The sequence below is a fragment of the Oncorhynchus mykiss genome, chromosome 17 (genome assembly GCF_013265735.2).
Source record: "Oncorhynchus mykiss isolate Arlee chromosome 17, USDA_OmykA_1.1, whole genome shotgun sequence".
Lineage (NCBI taxonomy): Eukaryota > Metazoa > Chordata > Actinopteri > Salmoniformes > Salmonidae > Oncorhynchus > Oncorhynchus mykiss.
The window spans coordinates 40,202,575-40,220,014 of NC_048581.1; the positions used below are offsets into that span (position 1 = coordinate 40,202,575).

Here is a 17,440-nt window from a genome sequence, read left to right on the forward strand (position 1 = left end):
GAGGTGGTGGGCAGACATCCAAGCTGAGAGGTCTGCCAGGCACGCAGAGATGCATGTCGCCACCTGGGTGTCAGAAGGGGGGAAGGAGAAAAGTAGTTAAAAAAAAAAAAAAAAAAAAAGTGTCAGCCGCATAGCAGCCGAAGTACAATTTAAATGGGGTGACACAGAAAACTGTCCATACTGTCATCTCTGGCAGCTGATCAAAACAAACCAACAGGATGTAGCCTAGCGTATAACTACAGTATTACACAAAAAACTAAAGGGAATGTTTTCCTTGAAACCCAAGACGCAACAATTACATAGTGAAGAGGAGCTCAGCTACGAGGCTGCTGCACTTGTCACGTGCTGATCAAAATATGTGTAACGATGTGCGCTGAGAGTCGGGAAGCAAGCTCGGGGAGTGAGTGTTTTAATAAAATAAACGGAACATAATACAAAATAAGAAACTCGAACAGCACACGGACATGAAACTGAAACAGAAACAATAACGCCTGGGGAAGGAACCAAAAGGAGTGACATATATAGGGAAGGTAATCAGGGAGGTGAGGTGAGTCCAGGTGAGTCTGAAGACACGCAGGTGCGCATAACGATGGTGACAGGTGTGCGCCATAACTAGCAGCCTGGTGACCTAGAGGCCGGAGAGGGAGCACACGTGACAATATGGGATTTGGAATGTGGGCATCATTGTTGCTGTCACTCTGTTCTTCGTCTCTCAGTAAATAATGTCTTTGTTGACCACAAACTAAATAGGAAGCCATTGCAAACTAAAAAGAGATTCAACACATACTGAGAGAAAGTTTTATGAACACAATCATTCCTAATCCTGATTTATAGCAGACTCAGAATCAGAGAAGAGATTGGGCAACTTCCGTCACCCAGACATATAGGAATAATGCCTTCATCTCATACTTATGCTGTGTTCATGTTTGTTTTGCGTTAGTAACACTTAATTTAAACCCACCAAGACCCATCTTCTAAATGCAGTCAGAAATATGTAATATGACACCTAAAAGCCATAGGCACTAATAATTATTCAGTGACAAATCATAAGACCATTGCACTGACACGCATAAGAGCAAATAGTTAGTAGTTGGTTAGTATATGTTGCCATGTTTATACCTCTGCAGACATAATCATGTTTGTCTGGATGTTATTTGCAATCCCACCTGGCTTGTTATGTCTGCTGATGGGGTTTGTTATGTCTGCTTCCGGTAGCATCAAAGTCTTTTGAAGTTGACAACAGCGAGCTGAAGTAGTGTTATCGCATGTTTCTCCACGTGAGATGGTCTCTTACTAAAAGCTGCATAATGAATTCTGTTGATTCCCTGAACCGCACACTGTCTGGCCCATGTAGCTCCTCCCTAAAAATGAGGCCCACCCATTTCGTAAAATACATTTCAACAATTTCTGATGACGTTGGCTCCACTCATTTATATCATCCTGTCATGCTTATACAGTGCAAAGCGTTAAATAAAAAGTAGAAAGCGTTACAATGAAGGGCTCGAGTATTGAGTCCCTCACAGGTTTCCTCAGGTGACACAGTCAGTAAGTGCTCTATCTCCTTCTCATAACGTTCCCATACAACTGTGTCGAGTGATTCACTCGGCCTCAAACTACCTCTTCCTCGTATTTTTCAGCCTGCCCACATCAGATAAACCACTTAAACAATTAGTCTTATCTGCTCTCCTCAGAGAGAGTGAGCCTTACTTCATTATGACCTGATAAGAGAGTAATATGGCACGGTCGAGCAGACTGTTGTTAACCCAGACAGACAGCTGTGTTCACAAGAAACATTAACAGTCGTCCACCCCCCATCCTTTCACAGGCTGGTTATTACACACACCTCTCTCTCTCTTTCTGTCCTCTGGGTTATATCTCTTTCTGTCTTTGTCGGTCTGTCTTTGTGTGTGTCTCTCTCTCTCTCTCTCTCTGCCTACATAGACGTTAAGGAAGTACACCACGGCTAATTAAATATTATTACTGTTAAAGCCATATTTTTTCTCAGACACACACATATTAATGACTTGATTTATTTTAATCTCATAAATGTCTCTCTAGTTTTCCCTCACTACTCACTCTCTCTTAAACACATGCAAATCACTCACTTTCTCTCTCAGATACACACTCTTCCCCTGTCATATACACAGACACACACACACACACACACACACACACACACACACTCCCTTTACCTTGCTGCCATACTCTGGGTTCTTTAGTAAATGTCTGCCTACAGTTGATCTTTATTGTTGCATGTCCTAACGGTGCATCTGGTCACATCTCCACTCAAAGCCAAACAGACAGATTGATGTGCTTGGCGGGAGGATGTGCCTTGTCGATCACTTGTTGACTCTTTTGTTTACAGCCCACTGGGTTGTTATTCTATCAAACTTCCAGTCATGAACATTAGAATATATAAATTCACTGTTGTCCTTATAAACTAACAAGGTTTTCAACTGAAACTGCACAAGCCGGAACATAGTGTTTATTGGTGTCAGTAAGTACAAAGAAGACCACGGTCCTCTCTAGACAACTTGATTTCCCCCCCCATTTGTGTTTCACCTGAAAAACATGTGAAATATCCTGTCAGGTAGGGTGTAACAGATTGAATGTAACACAATACTAACGTCCCGTTTCCCCTCTCTGTTCTCTTCTCTCTACATCTCCCTCTCTTTAGACCATGCTGACTGCAATCTCAATGAGTGCCATTGCTACCAATGGAGTCGTGCCAGGTGGGTGAGCATGCGTTGGCATCTGGGTTCGCTGTTGGGAATAGTACCTCCTCTTCAATTCCCTTTCGGCTCAAAATGCATATTCAGTGCAGTAGCCCTAGCAACGCGATAATATTAGTTACGTCCAGACTCCTGGGTCCAGACATGAACCTTACACAGCTAGGTGAATATGATTAGAGATGGTATCCAATAATCACATCTCACACTGGCTGACTCGCTCCTTGATTGGCAGAGGTGAGAGGAAATTACAGGCTTGAGCTGTTTTATCAGACGGTGCTGCAGCACCCTCAGCACCGTATTTCCCACGGCTATTATGCCTGGACCTGTGCATTAAGAAAAGCAAATGTTTGTTTGCTGTTGCAAAACATTTTGGGGGTTTTCTTTGGCGTGCCCTAATGAACATGACCCTGCTCTGATTTGGGAATAGCAGGGTTTGGGTCATTTATATTTAAACTCGTGAAATATAGTGATGCTTTCAAAGAAGCGATTGTATTTGAAAATTATGGCAATGCTGCAAACTGGCATATATCATTCCAAATCCATATAATTCCAAATCAATTCAGTTGCAGATGCTGTTTGTATACAATATTTCATTAAAAAGTATGTCACTGACAGAATGTTTGGATTTATTTGTTGTCTGTAGCTGGAGGATCCTACTACATGATCTCCCGTTCTCTGGGGCCTGAGTTTGGGGGTGCTGTGGGCATTTGTTTCTACCTCGGGACAACGTTCGCTGGGGCCATGTACATCCTGGGGTCCATCGAACTCTTACTGGTAAGAATCTGGGTGTGAAATACTTATCTTTCTATCCATCTCTGTCTGTGTCGGTCTTTCTCTCACTCTCTCTCTCTCTCTCTCTCTCTCTCTCTCTCTCTCTCTCTCTCTCTCTCTGTCCTCATTCTGCTTTGATGCTATTTCCTTCCTCTCTTCCCCACAATGAATTATAATAAATATAAAGATCTTTCATCTTTGTCTGTCCCCATACTCGCTCCTCACTCTCTTTTTTCATGCTCAATCTTCCTCTCCCTATTCTGCATTAGGGAGAGCTCAAGCATTGACTAAATAATAAGACCATTCGTTGAAACTGCCGCCACTTCTCAATACGAATTGGAGGAGGTCTGAGGTGTCTCCACTCAGGCTATCTCCTCCCATGCATTTTGACAGAAGTTGCCGGAGAGAGGATGCAATGAATCAAGGAAATACATTTGAGATTCACCCTATATAGGTTTTTCTCCGATGGCTTTGACTGGATCTGTACATTCTGATCTAGCCTAGAGGTTAATTTGGTCTTCTGGGTTAAAGCTGGATTAGTTTCCATTGTGGAATAACAAACCCCTCTGAATTGTGAGGAGAGGATCTGGAGAAGGATGCTTTGAATTTTCGTTTATCCCTCCATAGAAGCACAAAAAGCAGCTATATTTAGAATGACGAAGGGTTCACATTGAAGCTTGAGTTTTGGCCCAATTGTACGTTGCACCACACAATAACTCAACCTCACTAGAGTAATGAACATCCAAGTTATACTGCTCCACTTATTATTTTCCTATTGTCTTAAATTGATTGATTGGTATGGAAGAAGAATACTTTATTGGAATGGCATATCTGACAAAATGTACTATATTATGTATCATAATCCAGGTGGTTTGAGCCCTGAATGCTGATTGGCTGACACCCGTGGTATATCAGACCGTATACCACGCGTATGACAAAACATGTATATTTACTGCTCTAATTACGTTGGTAACCAGTTTATAATAGCAATAAGGCACCTCTGGGGTTTGTGGGTTAACCCTAACCCTAACCCTATATGGCCAATATACCACGGGTAAGGGCTGTATCCATGCACTCCTTGTTGCATTGTGCCTAAGAACAGCCCTTAGCCATGGTGTATTTCCCATTTATAGAACGGATGAGTCTAATCATGAATGCTGATTGGTTAAAACCCCATTCCAGCCGGTGTCTATTCCACAAGTTACCACCGCTAAATCTATGATGTTAAAATGCCTATTTACTCTGTTCCATCTGACTACGCATTCCACTGTCTCATCAGCCCAGCCAAGCAATTTATAAACTTGATCTCCACTATAAAAAGCATCTAGACATTCTCACATTTATTTTAGACAAACATTTAGTTTTCAACAGCGGAGATTTGTATAAACCTTGTTGTCTGTCTCTCCGACATTTGCTACATTGTTTCAGTATTCAAATTCGATCTCCAGCTGTCCCATAGTAATGAACGTGTCGGAACTTGGTACGAGATTGACTGACAGACAGTGTTTCTCAGCCAGTCGAACTCATGAATCAGCTGGCATCATTTTTATGGCTATTTACAAAGAAATGTAATTTAAAAATGGTCAAATGAAATGAGTCTTTGTGTCAGCTGTGTTGTTGGCTAGCTCTTCTGAACAACAGTGTCCTGAAGAGTGAGCAGAAGTTCTATGCCAGGCGAAATCGCGTCTCATTAGCTCATTGTTATAGACGTATCCAAATAAATGTCACTAGAAAACAGCTTAAACAAATGCAGCTACTTTGCTGTTATTCTGGCTGGACTTTTTGACACCACTGTAAGTTAACCAAAGTTGGCTAGCTTGTAAGCAAGGGATAAGAACGTTGCTTGCCAGTATGGCCATGGAACATTTAGAACGAACAACTGAACAACTGGGTCGCGTCTCTGGCAACTGAACCGATAGAATGAACGACCATCCCCACACAAACCTAGATTTGTGTGGGGACTATATCTTGGGGAAGGATGAAATAGTATGAATAAATTCATCAAAATGTTTTTAATTAAAATATTTAACTAGGCAAGTCAGTTAAGAACAAATTCTTATTTTCAATGATGGCCTAGGAAGAGTGGGTTAACTGCCTGTTCAGGGGCAGAATGACAGATTTGTACCTTGTCAGCTTGGGGATATGAACTTGCAACCTTTCGGTTACTAGTCCAACGCTCTAACCACTAGGCTACCCTGCCGCCCCGTAATGAAAATATGTCAATCATTATTTGAATATGTTGGTAACCCGTTGTATGAAAGTGATAATACCCTCGAATCCGGTGTTTGGAGGATATATCCTCCAAACACCAGCTTCTCTGGCATTATCACTTAAATTCCACACTGTCTCGGGCCTTATTGCTTCATTATAAAATGGGTTGTTTGGATCCTGGATGCTGATGGTTGATATGCAGGAGTTGTAGGACAACAACTGTCCTGCAGCCCAGGCAGGAAAGTCATTAACTTCATCTCCCTCTGGAAAAAAGCATCTACACATTATTTTTCCATGCTACTAAACTCAGCAAAAAAAAGAAACGTCCTCTCACTGTCAACTGCGTTTATTTTCAGCAAACTTAGCGTGTGTAAATATTTGTATGAACATAACAAGATTCAACAACTGAGACATAAACTGAACAAGTTCCACAGACATGTGACTAACATAAATGGAATAATGTGTCCCTGAGCAAAGGGGGGTCAAAATCAAAAGTAGCAGTCAGTATCTGGTGTGGCCACCAGCTGCATTAAGTACTGCAGTGCATCTCCTCCTCATGGACTGCACCAGATTTGCCCGTTCTTGCTATGAGATGTTACCCCACTCTTCCACCAATGCACCTGCAAGTTCCCGGACATTTCTGGTGGGGAATGGCCCTAGCCCTCACCCTCCGATCCAACAGGTCCCAGACGTGCTAAAGGGGATTGAGATCCGGGCTCTATGTTTAAACCCTTTACAATGAAGATCTGTGAAGTTATTTGGATTTTTACTAATTATCTTTGAAAGACAGGGTCCTGAAAAAGGGACGTTTCTTTTTTTGCTGAGTTTATTTGGTTTGCAACAGTTGAGGGTTGCATAAGCCTATATTTCTGCCTCTACAAACTGTACAATAATGTTACATTTTACAAATGTGACCTCTCCCGTGCCAGTAGGCTACCTAGCCAAATAAATAACGAATGCCATTTGTTTATTTACCAGTGCAGTGTGGGCTATGCAAGCCCATTGGATATTTATACAATTATTATTTATTGAAGTTCTTGTCTCTCATCATCATTGAATCTCTGCTAGCTAGGAACACGCCAATGATTTGTTTAGCATAGCAACGTCGAATGAATCGAATTAACGACTGGATCAAAACATGACAAAATAACTAACGACAATTCCGCTTGGGTAGCAACTTCAGAATACAAAAACAAATGTACTCCTTAAAATAACAAGTGTGTTTGTTTGGTTACCACAGCAACTACTGTAGTAAACTTGCTAGCTACTTTAGTGGATGTTGATAACATTTCTATCGGCAAATGTGTTAAATTATAAACGGTGTGGTTCGAGCCCTGAATGCTGATTGGCTGACACCCGTGGTATATCAGACTGTATACCACGGGTATGACAATACATTTATTTTTTCTGCTCTAATTACGTTGGTAACCAGTTTATAACAGCAATAAGGCACCTCTGGGTTTTGTGGTATATCGCCAATATACCTCAGCTATTGGCTGTATCCAGAATAGCCCTTAACTATGGTACATTGTCCATATACCACACCCCCTCGAGCCTTATTGCTTAATTATAGCCTTGGTATAAAAGGGATAATCAACTCGGGGCTCTATGCGTTCTCTGGAAACCTCTGACCGTCTTTTCTGCAGAGTGACCTTGACAGTACTGTGTGTCACTGTTGGGTCTCTCTTTCTTGCTCATAGGCTTTGTCCTTAAATGCTGTTTCATCCTTAAAATTCCTCAGTCAATAGGGAAAGGACACTATGTTATGAACATAGCCATATACAGACAAGGTTGACAAACTTGGTTTAAGAGAGAAGAACAGTAGAATTTCAAAAATGTACACCATGTTGGCACAAAGAGCTTCAAGTCAATAATTTCATACAATACATAGGATACATTAAATATATGTCCTATGTAACTGTCATCTCTCTCTCTCTCTCTCTCTCTCTCTCTCTCTCTCTCTCTCTCTCTCTCTCTCTCTCCCCTTTCCCCTCCCTTACAGATCTACATCCTCCCCCAGGCAGCCATTTTTAAGATGGAGGGTCTGGAGGGGGCCGAGGCGGAGGCGGCGATGCTGAACAACATGCGTGTGTACGGCACTATTGTGCTCAGTTTCATGGCCACGGTGGTGTTCGTGGGGGTCAAGTACGTCAACAAGCTGGCCCTGCTTTTTCTAGCCTGCGTCATACTCTCCATCCTGGCCGTGTATGCCGGAGTCATCAAGACAGCCATCGAACCGCCTGACTTCCCGTAAGGGCCCCTACTGTTCAATTAGCCTGCTCCCAGATCTGTTTGTGTCGTCTTGTCAAGTCCTATGGTCATTGTCACATGAGAATGACCATAGGAGTTGGAAAGACAGAACAAACAGATGTGGGACCAAGCTACTCTTCAATATTGGAGCTGAGCCAAACTTGAGCAATGTGGGTGTGATGTGAATCATGTTTGATGTTATTTATTTATTTATATAATTGTGACCCATATGGGGGATTTGGGTTTTGAGACTTTTGTTGCAATATAATTTGACCACATGTTCACCCATTTTAAGACGATTTGAAGTATATTGAAAACATGTAGAAATTATGTTCAATGCACCAAAACAGATGGGTTAAATACAAATGGAACATATTCAGTAGGGAGGACTCTTCTGTTCAATATGGGGACTGATACCCACAGACTTGTGCTGGCTCTCAAAGCCAATGCCTAGTCTTCGACTCAGTCTAAAGTTGTCTGCATGGGCAGTTGGGGTTTGATTCCCGGTCGTCACACTAACACAAGTAATGTGTAGCTTATGTTGTTCTTGTCGATAACTGTTCTGTACTTTGTCGTGTATTTGTACATTTTATGTGGACCCCAGGAAGAGTATCTGCTGCATGTGCAGTGGCTAATGGGTATCCTAATAAACTAAACTAATACACTGACACATCTCCCCTGCTGCGCAGAGTCTGTATGCTCGGGAATCGCCCGCTGATCTCCAAAGGGTTCGATGTGTGCGCCAAAACACTGGAGAGTGGCAACGGCACAGTCACCACCAAGCTGTGGAAGATCTTCTGCGATACTCCCTTCCTCAACGCCACCTGTGACGAGTACTTTGCCAACAACAACGTGTCCTTCATCCAGGGCATCCCTGGGGTCATGAGCGGCATCCTCAAAGGTGACCAAACACAGTTGACTATTGGTCTTCTTCTGGCTCAGTTGGTAGAGCATGCCACTTGCAATGCCAGGATTGTGGGCTCTATTGCTGCCAGAGTCACCAATACGTAAAATGCATGCATGTATGATGGTCACTCTGAATAAAAGTGTTTGCTAAAAGGTTAACATAATATTATATTATTATAACTACTATTATTCTGTCTACTTTTTCTTTCCAAACACAGTTACACCTACAGCACAAATAACATGCATTGTTCTGGTCCACCCACACTCAGGTCACTGTACCTACAGTACAGTACACATGCTTGCACACACACATGCAGGAAACATATCAGCGTGCTCTTGCAGGAAGCATACTGCACTTTGTTTATTTGCCACCCCATTGTATGTACCGTACGATGGAACTAAAGGTCAAGCGATTATAAATAATATTCTCCCTCCTCCCTCCCTTTCTCGCTCTCTTTCTCCAAACCCCCTCACTCTCTTTCCCTTTATCTCCCTCTCCCTCCTTTTCTCTTTACCATTAAATTGCCCTCTCTCTCCCTCTTTCTCTCTGTTTACTTCTCCCCCCCCCACACACACACAGAGAACCTATTTGGGAATTACCTGGAGAAGGGCAATCTGGTGGCCAAGATCGGGATTGCGACCGTGGAGGGCCCCGATGATATTCTGACCAACTCCAACCGCTATGTCCTGGCTGACATCACGAGCTTCTTCACCCTTCTGGTCGGCATCTACTTCCCGTCCGTCACAGGTCAGCTGACAGGAAAGGATAATGCAAAGAGGAAGAGACACAGAGCTGAAACTCATTCCTCTCATCCTCAAAGGGTGAATTCACCAAGGGTGGATCTCAAGGAAAAGAGAGGACGCAAGGGATCGAGGGACAATACTCACCCTTTTTTGTTGTTTTGTGTGGTTATTTTTTAAAATCTAGATAGAGGAGATGTGTGTCAATTTATTGAAACATTTTACGATACTGTCAAAGATTCATCTGAAGTCATGATTTTTTTTTTTTTACACAAAAAGCAGTTGTTTGTCATTAGAAGGATCAATTTGCTGTATTTTTCAGTTGTGGTAATTTGACAAAGGAAAGTATGTTTCAAATCGACAAACGCGCTATTGTGTGAGTTTCTAAGCCCACCATTTGATTATCTGAGTTTTCTTATAGACCTCTGCCTGTGTTTTTGAAAACAATTCTCGGACTGAAACGCAAATGTGCAGAGGTTATTGTGTGAGCAGGAGTTTTTCTAAAGTGGCCTCTCTTCTTGTGGTTCACAGGGATCATGGCCGGATCCAACCGGTCTGGAGACCTGCGTGACGCGCAGAAGTCCATCCCCATCGGCACTATCATGGCCATCACCACTACCTCACTCGTGTGTATCCTTTTACTGCTCCCGTTTCTGGACTCAATGGGCTTTTAGCTGTCGCTCACATGCCATCTACCAACAGTAAACGAGCTTTTACACAAAACATTTTTATTTGACTTTTCGACATAAAATATATATTAGGTTTGTTTGAATTGGGCCTTTAGCCTCAAGCTTGTTATGTCGAAACGATAACTCCACGAAAGCAATTTCAAATAAACCGTGTTGTTCTTTATCTCAAAGTAACCGTTACAGAACAAAAGCAATTCATCATGTACCGCAATACATCAGACATAACCCAACAGTAACAGTACTGTCGAACTGTGTACTTATATAACTCTCAATGTGCAGACATAGCAGAGATACGTGAGGATATGTCCCTATGTGCTAGCAATGAGCGTGGGTCTGTCTGTTTTCCTTAATGTGACCTTATAGACATGTCTGCTGTGGTCCTGTTCGGTGCCTGTATCGATGGAGTGGTACTAAGAGATAAGTAAGTTATGCATAAAGAGCCAACCTGCATGCAATTGTTTCAACATTTCTCAGTCAAGCTTTTCCAGTGCTCAGGTACTAGATGAGGGACGCTATACCTGGTTCGTATTCAACAGAAAATGTTTTAAAACAAAAAATTGAGCACATTTACTGCAGTTGTAGTCCAGGTAGACCCTCCCTGTTTTAGTCAGTTTACTTCCGTTTGGTGTCTAATCAATAGGACCCAGGTAATTGTGTCTCCTCCTACCTTTCTTCCTGTCTGATTGGCTGGGTGTCATGTCCATCTCCCTCAGGTTTGGAGAGGGAGTCAATGGCAACCTGGTCATTGGCACCTTGGCCTGGCCATCCCCGTGGGTGATTGTAATTGGCTCCTTCTTCTCCACCTGTGGAGCAGGGCTTCAAAGCTTGACGGGAGCCCCACGTCTCATGCAGGCCATCTCCAGGGATGGTGTCGTGCCCATCCTACGGGTCAGTCTCAGTCATTCTGCCAACATTCTAGCATTTTACACTGATCTGGGACCATTTGTTTTCATAATTCTGTCAGTGTTCAGCAATTAGCACTGATCTGGGTACATTTGTTATGATCTATCTGTCAGAATTCAGCAATTAGCACTGATCTGGGTACATTTGTAATGTTGGTTTGTCAACATGTTTCATATCAGCCTCATTGGACTTGCCTGCCCTCTCTCACGAATTCTTTCATTCACATTCAATTTTGATGGTTGGTGTCTGTGTACACTAATGTTAATGTTCAGGTCCCAGGCAAGGGTCAGGTCTCACATGAGTGTGGTTCACTGAAACACCTCTGTTACATCTACAGTACATACAACCTGCCTTGAAATAATGGAATAACTAATGTATGTTGTAACTCTATCCCCTCTAACATCTCAGTGTGTGATGTGTCTGCCAGGTGTTTGGCCATGGGAAGGCCAATGGGGAGCCCACCTGGGCCCTGCTGCTGACCGCCTGTATCTGTGAGATAGGGATCCTCATTGCCTCCCTGGACGCAGTGGCCCCCATCCTCTCCATGTGAGTGTCTATGAGCGGGACCAGGTGTTGTTCCCCACCACAGGACCTTGCCTGGGAAAAACTCTGGGTCCTAGTTACAGCCTATAACTAGGGCCCAGAAAAAACTCCTGGCCCTATTGATGAGTGCTGAAGTCCACTCATCCTGTACCAATATGGACTGTCTAATATACACACTGTAAATATGATATATACTTCAGACAATGGACAAATTAGATCTTAGCACTTAAGATAAAGTTAAACACATACACTGAACAAAATTATAAAAGCAACATGCAACAATTTCGAAGATTTTACAGTTACAGTTCATATTTAAAAAATCTGTCAATTTAAATGAATTCATTAAGCCCTAATCTATGGATTTCACATGACTAGGAATAGAGATATGCATCTGTTGGTCACAGATACATAAAAAAAATAGGGGTGTGGATCAGAAAACCAGTCAGTATCTGGTGCGATCATGATTTGCCTCATACAGCGCGACACAGGCTGTTGATTGTGGCCTGTGCAATGTTGTCCCACTCCTCTTCAATGGCTGTGTGAAGTTGCTGGATATTGGCGGCAACTGGAACACTCTGTCGTGCACGTCGATCCAGAGCATCCAAAACATGCTCTGGTGAGGATGCAGGCCATGGAAGAACTAGGACATTTTCAACTTCCCGGAATTTTGTACAGATCCTTGCGACATGCATTATCATGCTGAAACATGAGGTGATGGTGGCAGATGAATGGCACGACAATGGGCCTCAGGATCTCGTCACGGTATCTCTCTGCACTCTGCATTGTTGTTTTCGTTGTCCTGCCAATACCATAACCCCACTGCCACCATGGGGCACTGTGTTCACAATGTTGACATCAGCAGGTGAGCATTTGCCCACTGAAGTCGGTTACGACACCGAACTGCAGTCAGTTCAAGATCCTGGTGAGGACGACGAGCACGAAGATGAGCTTCCCTGAAACGTTTTTTGATAGTTTGTGCAGAAATTCTTTGGCTGTGCAAACCCACAGTTTCATCAGCTGTCCAGGGGGCTGGTCTCAGACGTTCCCGCAGTTGAAGAAGCTGGGCTGGCGCGGTTACACATGGTCTGCGGTTGTGAGGCCGGTTGGACATACTGCCAAAATCTCTAAAACAACGTTGGTAGAGAAATTAACATTCAAAATCTCTGGCAAAAGCTCTCGTGGACATACCTGCAGTCAGCATGCCAATTGCACGCTCCCTCAAAACTTGAGACAAAACATGTGGCATTGTGTGGTGTGACATAACCTGCACATTTTAGAATGACCTGTGTATATGATCATGGTGCTTAATCAACTTCTCGATATGCCTCATCTGTCAGGTGGATGGATTATCTTGGCAAAGGAGAAATGCTCACTAACAGTATAGCTAGAGGACTCCTGATAAATGATCCCGCTTTTAATGACGTTCTGCTTATACAGGCTTCCTAAAGTCTTCATAATGTCTTCATAAGAACCACATAAATGTGTTACAAAGCATCTGTAACAGTAGGTCATGCTTTATAAAGGGTTCATAAATCTGGCATAACTGTGTGATATAATCACCAATGTCAAATGTGACATAACCCACTGTTTCGAATGTGAAATAAACATGTGCTTTATAAAGGGGGACATGTGCTGAAGGATGGAACACGCTCTAAAGTGAAGTCATGTTCGTCACATTACACCTAATCTCATTCCCAGACACTTCTACCCAGATGCACGGGCGGTCTAGTGGACCAACACATTAAACTTGGCCTTCATTAGTTATGGTTAGGTTTAAAATCGAAATGGTGAAGCGTGATTCATCACTCCAGAGAAGGCATTTCCGCTGCTCCAGAGTCCAATGGCGACGAGCTTTACACCACTCCAGCTGACACTTGGCATTGCACATGGTCATTTTAGGCTTGTGTACAGCTGCTCGGCCATGGAAACCCATTTCATGACGCTCCCGACAAAAAGTTATTATGTTGACGTTGCTTCCAGAGGCAGTTTGGAACTCAGTAGTGAGTGTTGCAACCGAGGACAAACAATTTTCACATGCTGCTCACTTCAGCACTCTGCGGTCCTGTTCTGTGAGCTTGTGTGGCTTACCACTTCGTGGCTGAGCCGTTGTTGCTCCTAGATTTTTCCACTTCACAATAACAGCACTAACAGTTGACCAGGGCAGCTCTAGTCGGGAAAGGTGGCATCCTATGACAGTGCCACGTTGAAAGTCACAGAACTCCTCAGTAAGGCCATTTTACTGCCAATGTTTGTCTATGGAGATTGCATGGCTGTATGCTCGATTTTATACACCTGTCAGCAGCGAATGTGGCTGAAAAAGCCGAGTCCACAAATTTGAAGGGGTGTCCACATATTTTGGCTATATAGTGTACTTTACTCAGTAAGGTCGCTCCCGATTAATTCTATGATCACTCCGACTAAGGCCAAGTTTGAATGGTTGATATCCCAGGCTTATACGTATGTGCTGTGTGCGCAATAGCCTGGCGACGACGTTAGACCAAGAAACACTAATCTTGATAAGGAAATTGAAAGGGTCTTTCTTCTGGAAGTAAGTTACATGTTCCTCAGTACACAAACACACACACAACAATATAATGAGCCATACCATGCAGTGAAGGGCCTAGGCAGGTCTTTGACACAACAATATAACCAGCCATACCTTGCGGTGCTAAGCCCAGTCAGGTCTTTGACACAACAATATAACAAGCCATACCATGTGGTGCCGGGCCCAGTCAGGTCTTTGACACATTCACCCCCCCCCCCCGCTGAAAGATCATCCACAAAATGTTGGCACCATTGTAACAGGTTGTAGTCAAGCCCTGGTCTCCAGCAGAACAGAAGAGGAATACGAATACTTTGTTTGAAGTGAGACACCTTCAGCCATTCATAACACATCCATAAAGACTCTATATTGCATGACGCTGTAATCACTTTAAAGTCAGACCCCTTTGGTCATTTATAACACATAAATGTCTTGTATCATATGATGCTATACTTATTATGAAGTCAGACACTTTTGGTCATTCATTACATATACAGTGCCAGTCAAAAGTTTGGACACACCTACTCATTCAAGGGTCTTTCTTTATTTTTGCTATTTTCTGCACTGTAGAATAATAGCGACAACAAAACTATGACATAACACATATGGAATCATGTAGTAATGAAAAAAGTGTAAAAAAAAAAAACTAGCCACTCACACTCTTGGCATTCTCTCAACCAGATTCACCTTGAAATCTTTTCCAACAGTCTTGAAGGAGTTCCCACATATGTTGAGCGCTTGTTGGCTGCTTTTCCTTCACTCTGCAGTCCAACTCATCCCAAACCATCTCAATTGGGTTGAGGTCGGGTGATTGTGGAGGCCAGGTCATCTGATGCAGCGCTCCATCACTCTCCTTCTTGGTCAAATAGGCCTTATACAGCCTGGAGGTGTGTTGGGTCATTGTCCTGTTGATAAACAAATTATAGTCCCACTGAATTCAAACAAGATGGAATGGTGTATCGCTGCAGAATACTGTGGTAGCCATCCTGGTTATGTGTGCCTTGAAATCTGAATAAATCACAGACAGTGTCACCAGCAAAGCACCATCACACATGCAGAGAACCAAAAAAACGAAAAGACTAAAATCTCAGATTTGGATAGATTTCCATTTCATGTCCATTGTTGGTGTTTCTTGGCCTAAGCAAGTCTCCTCTTCTTATTGGTGTCTTTTAGTAGTGGTTTCTTTTCAGCAATTCGACCATGAAGGGCTGATTCACAGAGTCTCTTCTGAACAGTTGATGTTGAGATGTTGAGATGTGTCTGTTACTTGAACTCTTATTTCAGCTGCAATTTCAGCTGCAATTTCTGAGGCTGGTAACTCTAATGAACTTATCCTCTGCATCAGAGGTAACTGGGTCTTCCTTTCCTGTGGCGGTCCTCATGAGAGCCAGTTTCATCATAGCGCTTGATGGTTTTTGCGACTGCACTTGAAGAAACTTTCAAAGTTCTTGTTCATGTCTTAAAGTAATGATGGAGTGTCGTTTCTCTTTGCTTATTTGAGTTGTTCTTGGCATAATATGGACTTGGTCTTTTACCAAATAGGGCTATCTTCTGTATACCACCCCTACCTTGTCACAACACAACTGATTGGCTCAATCGCATTACGAAGGAAAGAAATTCCACAAATTAACTTATACAAGACACACCTGTTAATTGAAATGCATTCCAGGTGACGCTGGTACCTCATGAAGCTGGTTGAGAGAATGCCAAGTGTGTGCAATGCAGTCATCGAGGCAAAGGGTGGCTACTATGAAAAATCTCAAATATAAAATATATTTTGATTTATTTAACACTTTTTGTTTACTACATGATTCCATATGTGTTATTTCATAGTTTTGATGTCTTCACTATTATTCTACAATGTAGAAAATAGTAAAAATAAAGAAAAACCCTGGAATGAGTAGGTGTGTCCAAAAATGTAGACTGGTACTGTACATAAAGGCTTAATGATGTTGACACAAATGTATTAACAAGTAGGGAATTATCACTAACAGCTAAATCAAATAAACATTTAAACCATACATGTCCTTTTATTTTTATATGTTTAAACAATACACATACATTAAGTTTAAAAAAGTCCAGAAATGCAATTACATTGAACATTACACAGGGCTGTGAACAGTGTAGCTTGTTCTTGAGCTGGTGGACGATTGGTTCTTGCCTCTCTGCCTAAAAGTTAGCAGGTCTTTTAGGAAATGCCTTTTTCACACCACCTGGATACGGGCATTTCTGTGCTTTGGGGAGATGGGAAACTCCATTTGATTCATATTATTATATTCCTCTTTAATTTACAAATCTCATGACATGACTATGAGATGTTGCTGGATCTAGGGGGATTTATTATTTAGCTGAGACTGCTATCTAGACAAATGTTCTTTAGCTAGCTAGCTAGCAATTGCTGTGAAGTCACTGAAATTATTTAAAATAACGTTGGAGGTAGCTATGTAATCGAACTCAACATTTAACTACTACAAACTAATTTAAATTTCAATGAATATGATGAATGAATAAAGGTTAACTTACTTGTTTTTTTGCTGTCAAGTGGCACCACAAGTGGGCAGTGATTTGCAAACTCATCACATGTGCACTTACTGCTCTGCAGAAACACAGCTAACCAAACAACAGTGAAGGGCATGCACACTGAATTAAAAGGCAACTACACTCAAAAAAGTTTGTTACATTTTTCCCAGACCTCAAACGTTGTCCTCTGATGTGGTTTAAGCATTGTTCTGAACACAGAAAATCAAAGTGTGTGGAAACCAGCATTTTGGGGGGGAATCTAAAACCTGTAAAACCTCAACCGAGAAAACGGAATTTGAGAATTTTAACATATTTTATAAGGCCCTACCTATGTTTTTGAGCTGTGCATGATTGCACTTTAGAGTGTGTGTCATCCTTTAGCACAGCATTTTGTGGAAAGTTGAGGTCTGATCCAATATTGGCAATACAGTGGAGGGAAAAAGGTTGAGCCATCCTAGAAATGTAATATAATATAATATATACAATTTAGCAGACGCTTTTATCCACATCAACTTACAGTCATGCATGCAAACATGTTTACGTATGGGGTGGTCCCGGGAATATAACCCACTATCCTGGCATTGCAATGCTCTGCCAAGATGCATGACAAGTTTATAAATGCTTTGTGAAGC

The 17,440-nt window shown here is 42.3% G+C and overlaps 1 protein-coding gene across 3 annotated transcripts in view; it reads left to right on the forward strand.

Annotated features, from left to right (window-relative positions):
* Positions 1-17,440, forward strand: part of LOC110493888 (solute carrier family 12 member 5) — a 321,210-nt gene that overhangs the window by 253,949 nt on the left and 49,821 nt on the right. For all 3 annotated transcript variants that reach the window (XM_036949870.1, XM_021568451.2, XM_036949871.1), the window contains exons 5-13: positions 2,678-2,732; positions 3,376-3,506; positions 7,717-7,964; positions 8,654-8,865; positions 9,451-9,618; positions 10,143-10,241; positions 10,664-10,721; positions 11,014-11,188; positions 11,631-11,749. In XM_036949870.1, coding sequence (XP_036805765.1) covers positions 2,678-2,732; positions 3,376-3,506; positions 7,717-7,964; positions 8,654-8,865; positions 9,451-9,618; positions 10,143-10,241; positions 10,664-10,721; positions 11,014-11,188; positions 11,631-11,749 — 1,265 coding nt within the window. The remainder of the gene's footprint in view (positions 1-2,677; positions 2,733-3,375; positions 3,507-7,716; positions 7,965-8,653; positions 8,866-9,450; positions 9,619-10,142; positions 10,242-10,663; positions 10,722-11,013; positions 11,189-11,630; positions 11,750-17,440) is intronic.